Source organism: Apis dorsata, unplaced genomic scaffold, assembly GCF_000469605.1.
Source record: "Apis dorsata unplaced genomic scaffold, Apis dorsata 1.3 scaffold_162, whole genome shotgun sequence".
NCBI classification, from domain to species: domain Eukaryota; kingdom Metazoa; phylum Arthropoda; class Insecta; order Hymenoptera; family Apidae; genus Apis; species Apis dorsata.
In genome coordinates, this window is record NW_006263451.1 from 227,938 (window position 1) to 238,439 (window position 10,502).

General features: G+C 28.9%; 3 protein-coding genes across 3 annotated transcripts in view; 2 read left to right on the forward strand and 1 right to left on the reverse strand.

Annotated features, from left to right (window-relative positions):
• The window catches only part of LOC102671802, a 17,115-nt gene extending 16,300 nt beyond the window's left edge, over positions 1–815 (forward strand). Inside the window, 1 exon segment of the mRNA XM_031509562.1 lies at positions 1–815. This exon segment is cut by the window's left edge and continues 5 nt beyond it. Coding sequence (XP_031365422.1) covers positions 1–130 — 130 coding nt within the window. The 3' untranslated portion in view covers positions 131–815.
• LOC102672295 (N-alpha-acetyltransferase 15, NatA auxiliary subunit) overlaps positions 1–4,364 on the reverse strand; it is a 47,301-nt gene extending 42,937 nt beyond the window's left edge. Inside the window, exons 1-8 of the mRNA XM_006613733.2 lie at positions 3,988–4,364; positions 3,369–3,716; positions 2,877–3,011; positions 2,575–2,719; positions 2,230–2,487; positions 1,827–2,137; positions 1,476–1,757; positions 1,185–1,398 (exon numbers count right to left, since the gene is read on the reverse strand). Of these exons, the coding sequence (XP_006613796.1) occupies positions 1,185–1,398; positions 1,476–1,757; positions 1,827–2,137; positions 2,230–2,487; positions 2,575–2,719; positions 2,877–3,011; positions 3,369–3,716; positions 3,988–4,044 (1,750 nt within the window). The 5' untranslated portion in view covers positions 4,045–4,364. The remainder of the gene's footprint in view (positions 1–1,184; positions 1,399–1,475; positions 1,758–1,826; positions 2,138–2,229; positions 2,488–2,574; positions 2,720–2,876; positions 3,012–3,368; positions 3,717–3,987) is intronic.
• A 488-nt stretch (positions 4,365–4,852) lies between these two features.
• Positions 4,853–8,337, forward strand: LOC102671531 (DNA-directed RNA polymerase III subunit RPC3). The gene is made up of 8 exons (XM_006613727.2): positions 4,853–5,083; positions 5,195–5,313; positions 5,406–5,536; positions 5,612–5,846; positions 5,920–6,128; positions 6,221–6,374; positions 6,441–6,801; positions 6,888–8,337. The coding sequence occupies exons 1-8, from the start codon at positions 4,937–4,939 to the stop codon at positions 7,020–7,022; spliced, it is 1,491 nt and encodes a 496-aa protein (XP_006613790.1). The 5' UTR covers positions 4,853–4,936; the 3' UTR covers positions 7,023–8,337.
• Positions 8,338–10,502: the final 2,165 nt, after the last annotated feature.

The window sequence follows — 10,502 nt, forward strand, 5'->3', positions numbered from 1 at the left end:
CGATGGCGGTCACTTTTACTTCCTAACGCCGCAGGCGATCACGCAGAGGCCGGATCATAGCGCCGGCCACCTCTACTCGAGAGTGGGAACTAGGCTGCCTAGACGTCGACGGAGGCCGGGCAACGTGTGATACTTTGTACGCGGCGAGGCAGCCAACGTAATGCCATATATTAATCATCGAGGACGCACGATGGAAATGCGTGTCATATAGAACGCAACGCGTGAATCAAACGACGACGACGAAACGTTCTGTACCGTTACTAGGATATTTATTGTACGTGTAAATATATATAACGTGTATCTCTTGTATGTATGATTAAGATAGATGATTATCGACGCCTCGTTTATGCTATATTAAATGCTTAATTTATGCGATCTAACTCTATCCCCGCTTTAGAGTGTGTGTGTGGATGTGTATATGTGTGTGTGTAAGTTAAACGCCGCTCGTGTGCGACGATAGGTAAGCGCGGGTCCTTTTGAAAGAAAATCGTGTACTCGCGCGTTGTCTGTGATTAATGATCGATAGTAAACGCGTATTGTGTACATATAATTATGATTGACGATATTTAGATTCTGTCGTAGAGCGCACAGAGTGCATTTTTATAAATCGTTAAAATATGTTATAACCGATGCATGGAATATAAACATTGTTTGTACCAAGTTTTCTCCCTTTGTGTAGAAGAAAAATAATTAATAAAGATATGATATATCGATAATCAATGTATACGATAGTTTCTACGGACAGTATTTGATATCGATTAGTTGACACTGATATTATTCTTTTGTATCTCTTATACGATGCTTTATGAATCGATCAAAAAATTTATTGTGTATGTAAATATTTAATGAGATACGTTTAATAAACGATATTATTATTGTAGGATTAGATTAGTATAAAGTATTTTTTTAAACGATACGTGTCAATGTAATGACAGATGAATTTTTTTTAAAATCGATTATTTGGACTTAAAAATGAAATATAACAAATTTAAAAAATTCGAAGAAGTGAAACTTTATGAATGAAACTTTCTATTTGAAGCCACGATAAAAATAAATTACGAGTATTATATTCTTTATATTGTTAACGAATAGATATTAAATATAAATAACTCTACAACAGTTGAAGTTATTTATATTTAGTAATTGATTGATCAAAATAAATGATGCAAGGAATGCAAACTTACCGGTGTCGATTTCTTGCGCCTGCGTTGGATCGGGTAACGGTTCATCGTGTAGTCGTAAATAAACCTCCATTGCACATTTCGCTGCTTTAAAATAAAATGGATGAGCTCGAAGCACATCTTCTAACCTTAGAAGACCCACGTAAGACCTCAAGGTCATTTTTCTCATACAGTAGGTATGAAAGTCGAATTGATCTTCTATGATTTCAGAAAAATGCTACAATCGATACAATTCGTGTATGAGCGAGTATATAATAATGAATTATTATTTGCAAACATGTTATGAACCCTTACCCTGTCAACTTCGTGACATTTTTTTAATGCCTCCCCATACTTTCCAAGACGTTTATAAGCGTTGGCTGCTTCTGTTTGAATCCACATGCATTGCATTTCATTTAAATTCTCCATAGCTAAAACTCCTTCCCTAGTAAACTTGCTACACGTTTCTTCCGCCTCTTTAATGAGATTCGCTCGCAACATGTATTTGGCACATTTGGAATTGATATATCGATCTGCAGTATCTAATCCTTGTGCTTCATCCAACCATTTATAAGCTTCTTGAACATTACCGGCATGCTAATAAGGATAAAATATATTATAATTATATTATTAAAAGCACATATACATTACAAAAATAAAACTTACCTTATAAATGCGACCTTTGGTAACAAAAAGTTCTATAAGTGTAGGTGTATGTTCTATGGCAGCATCAATTTCATTTAGTGCTTTTTCTGTAAGTCCAAGATGATCATAGTGTTGTGCTAAATAATAATAAGTCCATAACAATGCCGAAGCAGGTTCTCGCGGATTATCTTTTTCTTGATCACTAAAATGCCCATGAGCTTTTAATGCTTCTTTGTATTCCAAAACCAAAGACTGTATAGTATCAACCTTTTGTTGATCTGTATATAAGGAACGAAGATTTACAAACAAGGGCGGTACACCTTTATGAAGACCTATAATAAATAAGATATAGTTAAATCAAATTTTAAAATTTAATTTTTTTTTCTTTTTTTTTTTTTTTGAACGAAATAACCATAAATCATACCTCTTCGTAAGTATCGATCTACTAATGTTTTAAATTCATCTCCTACAGCATAATTTAATTGTAAGCGACGCGGTGCTAACGCTCGAGGAAATAATTCTTCGTATCTTTGGAGCATAGCTAATGTTTCTTCAGGTTTAGTATGTCTTTCAGCCTCTGCTAGCCTAGCATAATAAGTTGTATTTTCTGGATTTATATTTAAAAGTTCCTTATAAACTTGTGCTGCTTCTGCATATTGTTTTAATTGTAATCTTAATTTACCTATAAATAATGAAATTAATAGAAAAATATTATTAAAAATATTTAATATTTTTCATAATGAGAAGTTCTAAAGAAATTATGACTTACCATATGTTTCTTTTACAGTAACTTTATCACAAATTTGATCACTATATTTATCAAGATGTTTTAATGCTTGTTCGCATTCTCCTGATTCTTGGATAACCATGTTTTGATATAATAACAATTCACTGTGCTCATAATCATAACAAATCTATAGATTTAAAAAATGTCTCTATATTATATATATTCATATCTAATACTTAATTAAAATATATACCATTATGAAAAAAATAAATCTACATAATGTATTATTTAAATATTTTTTTCTTTTTTATATAACAAAAGATATATAATATTAAAATACATACCATGGGAGAATTTCGAAATGTGTCTAAAATTTTAAGAGCTGTTTCATAATCCTTTAATAAATGATATGAGATAGCGAAACCAATCCACGAAGCACGCTGTGTAGGACGTAACATAAACAATTGATATCTTGTATCCTGAAAAAAATATGAATGTGAATATTAAATATAAAATATAAAGTATCATACTCCTAATAATATGTTAATAAAAATACAATACATTTTTAAAACTAAATTTAAATTATATGTATTCATAATATGCAATATATTGTATAACTTAATTTTTTTTTTTTAAATTTATTTATATCTTTATGAATAATTAATGTTTTTAATACAAATTATACATTACATACATTATTGATATATAAATATTATATATATTGGATGAAGTGAAAATTAGGTTAGTAATATAAACTCATAAGAAATTAACACAAAGATTAATCAAAGTACATATAAATAATAAACAAGAAATAGATTTTCATATTAAAGATTTACCTTATAACCCTCCAGATCCCTCATTTGAATTTGAAGCAGCGATAAGTCTCTAAGAATTTGAATATTATCCTTATCCCATTTAAGGGCATTTCTATAACACTTAATAGCTTCATCATATTTCTTATCCGAGCGTTGTAAAAGTCCATAAACGTGCCAGCAAACATGAGATTGCAAATCATTCCTAAGACCTCTCCGGACATGATCATATGCTTCTTCCTTGCGACCTAAGCAGTTCAGAGTGAGACCTTTCATTGCCAAGGTCTCTCCATGTTCACTAAATTTAGGATTTGATAAAATTTGCTTTGCAAACTTTATCCCATTTTTATATTGTTTATGTTCGTAACACCTCTGCAAGAAACATAAATACGTTTCATACAATAAAACGTTTTCATGATTTCAATACTATGTATTTGAATAAACTGGCATTATAGAATATCGTGAAAGGCAAACAAGAAATCACGTTTTCATTCATAACATTGATAAAATTTTTATGATCTGTGATTGTCAGTGAATTTTTTGTAATTTTTCAAAGAGTGCTTCATCATTAGAGCATGATGAATACTCCTATTAGCCGGAGAGTGGGGTCCAAAACAGAGTATTTTGATTGCATATTACTCACCAGAATTCGTTTAAACAAGGCATTTTCTTTGGGTGGTAAGGGATTGCTGGAGGGCATTTTTGTATAAATACAAAAATATAGGGCCTTTTCCACCCGGTAAACTTAATTTTCACCACAAAACCTCGTGGCCACAAACGAAGAAGTCGATCTTCGATCACGTGATCATCTGCGACAATGCTGTTCCGCCGGAAGTTCTACATTCACGGTGCCGCACACTTTAATAAATTTTATGAATTTTACAAATTTATTAACGATAATAGTCCTTTATTCATTTACGTTGACGTTTATATTACGTTCTCTTTGATACATTCGATGATTTTACCTTTTTCGGAATTGCATGAAATACGTAATTGCAAGTAATGATAACTAACGATATTTAAGGAGCATTTCTATGAAATTATAAAGATTACACAGAATATGATATTTTTTGAATTATACAGGAAAAAATACTTACTATTATAATACGTATATGATAAATTTATCTATTTCACATATTATATATTTATTATTAAAATCATATATATCCTTCAGATTTTTTTAATAATCTTAAGTCTTATTCATAAATCAGTATACCATGATTTGTCTGTTTTTAGAAACAAATCCTTTATTTGTATAAGCACATGGATCTTAAATAAGTAGATTTATAAATGTTTCAAAATAATGTAATATACAAAAATATGAAATATAAAGTTAAGAAGAAAATAATTTATATTTCTTAAACATAGTTTTATTAAATATAAGCAATATTTATACAATTTAGGTATGGTTTCAAATTTTATTTCGTAGTTATGTATATATTAAAGGTTATGTAGACAATCTTTTGAGTAATTAAGAAAAAATTCTAAATTATAAAATATATTTCAGATTTTAAAATTTAGAAATAATAGATTAATTTATATATAATTGAATTATATATATTTATCAGATTTTGTGAACATCAAATGACAATATGTCGTTAATATGTCGAAAACTATGTTCTTTTATTTTATTTGAACATTTTGGACAGATTGTACAATGCGTAGGTGAAGATTTATTTAAATATGGTGCAAAACCATTAGTATTAATTCGACATACAACACATCTTCCTGTAACAAAGGTAACAATTTTTTTCTTTAATTTATTATTTTTATTTAAAAATTTTTGTTAAAATAATATTATGAAATATATTAATATAGTACTCTATAACAAATTTTTAATATTATTTTAGATCAAAGAAGCATTATGTGTTTTAATAAAATATGGTCTTGTAAAATATCGTCAAACAGATAAAGGAATAGAATATATTTTAATTTATGAAAGAGTCCTAAATATTCTTCGTTATCCAAAGTAATATATAATTTTATATAAAATTTTTTTACATTTAATCTTTATTTTACATATGAATAAAATATTTTAAAAAAATATTTTAATTTTAACAGATATATGTTTTTTGTAAAAACAAATTGTGGAAATGAAGCTGAAATGATGTTAGAACAAGTATTAAAAAATGGATATATTACAGCTTCTGAAGTAATTATAAAAACATATAAAAGAATTGAACAATCACCCTGTATGTATATATATATTTTAAACTTTTATTTTAAAAATAATTATATTATTTTAATTATTTATTCATATTTTTTAGCTAGTATACAACCATCAATTCCAGTTTTAAAAGAGAAGTTTGAATTACTTATCAAATATCAATTTTTAATGCGTAGTACAAACAAAAATGAAGAAGAAGGAAATTCAAAATGTGATTTTACATTACCAGATTTGGATTTAGCTGCTATTGCAAAATACTTAGAAGGAGACAATTGTAATCTTAAAGATAAAATTTATTGGGAAATTAATATTGATCGTTTTACTCAAGATTTTAGGTAAGATTCCTGTAAAAATATTATAAAAAAAATATTATGATTATAAAGCAAATAAACAATTTGCGATCTATAGGGATCAAATTATTGTATCATCTATAAGTAAAAGACTTGATAAAAATGCAGGGGAATTGATGAGGCGATTATTATTTCTTATGTATCTAAGGACAGCATCATGGGAAGATACATCTAATCCAATACCATTTGCGGAAATAAAAGATGCAGTTAAAAAACTCAATTATCCATTACTTACTCAGCATCTTGATCAATATTTACGTCTCATTGGTATGGACAATAGGTGTACATAAAAAGGTTTTGTAAAATGTTTAATCACTGTAAACAATATTGCATGAAACTCAATTAATATATTATTATAGAGGAAGATAGTAGTCAATTTTTAAAACGAGTTGGAGATTCTGGAGGTGGTCAATATAGTGTTAATATGAAAGAAGCATTTAATCAATTGGCATGGGCAACTTTAGAAAATATTGTAATGGAACGATTTGGTTCAAAAGCTGCTAGAATTTTCAGGTAATACAAAATTTAATATTTTATTATGTTTAATATTGATAATTTAATATCCATTTTACTAAATAGGTTAGTGCGTGCTAGAAAGTACATTGAACAAGAACAAATTCAACAATTAGCTATGATTCCAGCAAAAGAAGCAAAACATTTGACATATACTCTACTGCAAGAAAATTATTTACAAATGCAGGAAATAAAAAAAAGTGGAGTATCAGCTGCACCAATAAAAACATTTTTTTTATTTCACATTGATTTAAATTTGGTGGTTCGTATGGAAATCGAACACTGTTATCATGCATTATACAATATAATGCAAAGACGAGAGTATGAAGTAAATAGTAATAAACGTATGATTGATAAACAATTGCGAATGCAAACATTAACAAGTAATTTAAAAGAACATGGTGCTCCTGAAGAACAATTAGCAGAGGTGCATATAATACTCATTATTATATTATTTTTAACTATATAATAAAATATATAATAAAATAATTAAAATATCAAAATTATTTACAGATTGCAGAAATGATGACTCCAACTGAGAAACAACAATTAGAAAAAGTCCAAAATACAATTAAGAAATTGGGTATCACTGAATTACAGATTGATGATACTCTATTTCTATTGACGATGTATTTACGTTATCACTAAATGAAGGCATATTTTGTAAAAATATGACATATTATCATGAATTATTATTATATTATAATAACGCTATTCATTTTTATTCAAGTACGCAATCAATGCGTAAATCCATCAAAAAACAAATACATAAAATTTCATTCATTTATATAGTTATTTATTTATGTATAATAATGGTTACGCTTGTAAAATACAAACAACAAAGAATACCTAACTTTCAAATTATTGTAATAAATATAATCATATGTCTATGTTTATAATAGTGCTGCTCTCTATGTGATACAGTGCATTTGATGTCACTATCTGTCAGGGAAAATGATCTTGGAGTACACACCTTTAAATGTTCCATCATTGACAAACTTCGTGTAATTATACCTTTTGATGCGATATAAATGTATGTTAGTTGATTAAAAACAAATTATTAGAGTTATGAATCACAGCCAGCTCAAGGTGCTTTATGGATCAGTAAATAAGTCGAACGCTGCAAATGCTATTTATAATTAGCTAAAAACGTAATTTCATTATCTTATGTAAAGATTGGAGACCATCATTTTTAGTGTGTCGCTATTAACGTACGTTTTACTTCCAAGTATGATTTTCCCTTAATTCCTATTATATACGTTGTACGTTCATCTCAACACTACTGCGATGGAAACGATTTTCTCTGGTTCTAAATTACTTATTGGTAATGAAGATTCAAAGTAGATAGTCTTAACAGTTCACCGATCTTAAATATACATATTTTGATTGTATGCTATTGACACCAATTAATAATGTGTACAGCCAATCGCAAATAGTGATAAGATGATCGTAAGCGTGTAATCGCATCCAACATGCATTTGACTGATTTTATACTTTTCTTTCTCTCTTTCTTTTGACACATATACACATACATACACACATTCAAACTTTTTCCCTTCTCTCTCATTTACACAATTCTGCATAGACTATGTACATTGCACGTACATACAAGTTTCTGCTAGAAATAACGTTGTATACCTAAAACTAAGATTGAATTTCGGTAAAGCGTTATTTTATTATATATATATTTTTTTTTCATACCATTAACAACAACGTACATGTAAATGAAGTGAATTGTTGGAATATTGAGATTGGATGTTAGTGTTCACTTTTTTCTTCGTTACGTTAGATACACTATAGTATTAGTAATGCATTCGTTTTACAATTTACTATTCTTACAATTTGCATTTGCACTGGTTGCATTTCTTTTCTTTTTTTTTTTTTTTCTTTTGAAATTCGATGAATTTACAGCGAGTGCATCGGGATTATCGTGAAAAATGCTTCGTTTCTAGGTATACAAACGGAAAAAAAAAAAAAGAAAAAAAATGAAAAAATTAGAATTATGTACTTAATATCAAACGTTAAATTTTTTTTTTTTACTAAGATCCAAGGAAAATTCATGCATTATTTTGATTTTTGTAGTTGTAATCCATGAAATAAACGAAATTAAAATTAATTGTTAAAACAAACGATGTGCAAGATTTAATCGAAATTGATAAAAATTGGACGAGGAAGATACGAGCCGAGCTTAATTATACACGATTCGAAAATGCCTTCTTGATTAAAAATGAGATTAAAAGAAATCGAGGAAAAGAAAAATTAGGAAAATGGTTATTTTGAAAGATTATAAAGATATGGCACAATAGAAAATAACATACAAGGCGCGTTTATATCTTCCGCATTGAACAATAAATTGATTTGTCGAATGATTCAATGAACAAGATGAATAAGGTTGAAATGTCGGTCTTTGGAGATCAAACTGGCGAAGAAAGAGGAAGCAGAAAAATAAAAATGGAGGAAAAATGTGAATAGCTTGAAAGAAATGGCTTCAAAGAAAATATAATATTTAAATTTTTCAGAATGTGACAAGAAGAAAAAAAATACGTTTCAGTGTAAATGTAAAAAAAAAAACTAATTGTGTTACGTGAACGATACGACATCGAAAATTTTTGAGTATTCGAGCACGCAAACGATCGACGATCTTCCTGTTGTCGTCATCGTTGTCATCTTGAACTGGCACGTACAACCTCTATTGCTACTGCGTAATAAGGATAATTATTAAAAAAAAGAAGAAAGAAATAATATAATAATATTAATAATAATCATAATAATAATCAATAATCAATAATAATAATAATAATAATAATAATAATAATAATAATAATAATAATAGTACTAAATAAAACTGATGTGACAATAATAATATTAAGGATAATATTAAACAGAATAATGACCAAATGAAAATAAGGATATGCATCGCATTTTTAACATTTCGTTAAATCTACGTGTTCTCGAGTAAATTACATATATGTAGCGCTATGCAAGATACATCACAATATAGTTACACTGTACATTCAATAGTATTGACACTTTTTTTTGCGTCGGTCGATTTCATTCTCTCTCTCTCATTTTCTTCTCTCTCTCTCTCTCTCTCTCTCTCTCTCTCTCTCTCTCTCTCTCTCTCATCTTCAATCATACTCTCTTTCTCTCTCTTTTTATCTCTCGGTTGTCGAACACACCGCCGACGCAGTTGTACAAATCCATGTATATACATAAAATAAATTATTATCAACATTAAGCTATCCTATCTGCCGCCGGCCGCGGTATTCGAAAAGCACCCGACGAAACACGGGCGCAGATATATCGAGGATACTGGCTCTCTTTATAAAATTATATTAGGTACCTTGTATAGAATTGCACTGATTATAAATAACAAAAAAAAAAAAAAAAAAAGAGAAAAGAAAAAATGGTGAAAAAGGAGACGTAGAAATTATCGAGTTTTTCACGTCGAGCCAACTCTGCCGACCCGGGAACCGAAAGGGGCACCATGTCGCCCTCTACTTCCGGCCCGCGAAAACGTTATTTGGCACATAAATATTATCACATCGAGCTCCCGATTTTTCCATGTTTCGGTACAATTCGTTTTCCCGAATAAAACGCCCTTAAACAGATTTTATCCTTTTTTTTTTTTTTTTTTTTTGCCCATTATAAAACGCTGCTCGTTTTCGTTCTTTTTTCCTTTTTTTTTTTTTTTTCTGTAACATTCATCAACACCACGATAAATCAATGGTCTTTAGATTACTCTCGATCGACCCCCGTCGGGTTTATCGTGCTTTCACGAACTCGCACAAATTCACAAGGAAATTGAATAAAACTGAGAAAAAACGTAACAGCGTGTGTCCGGAAACGTCGAAAAACAAAAACACACAACGTCGTATTAGAATTTGATTATTCGTTCGTTTACATCGTTTACAATAAATAACGCTAATTTTCCCCGTCCGTAATTTACACATTGTAACATTGTACTAAAAATTGACGCCGCGCGTGTCCTTCTCTCATTTTCTCGCTATTCATTCCTCCTACGCATACACACACCTCCTTTCCTTCTAATAATACGCTTCGATTATTTCTCTTTTTTTAAATTATTCGATATTTCTCTTTTATTAAAAAAAAAAAAAAAAACAAGAA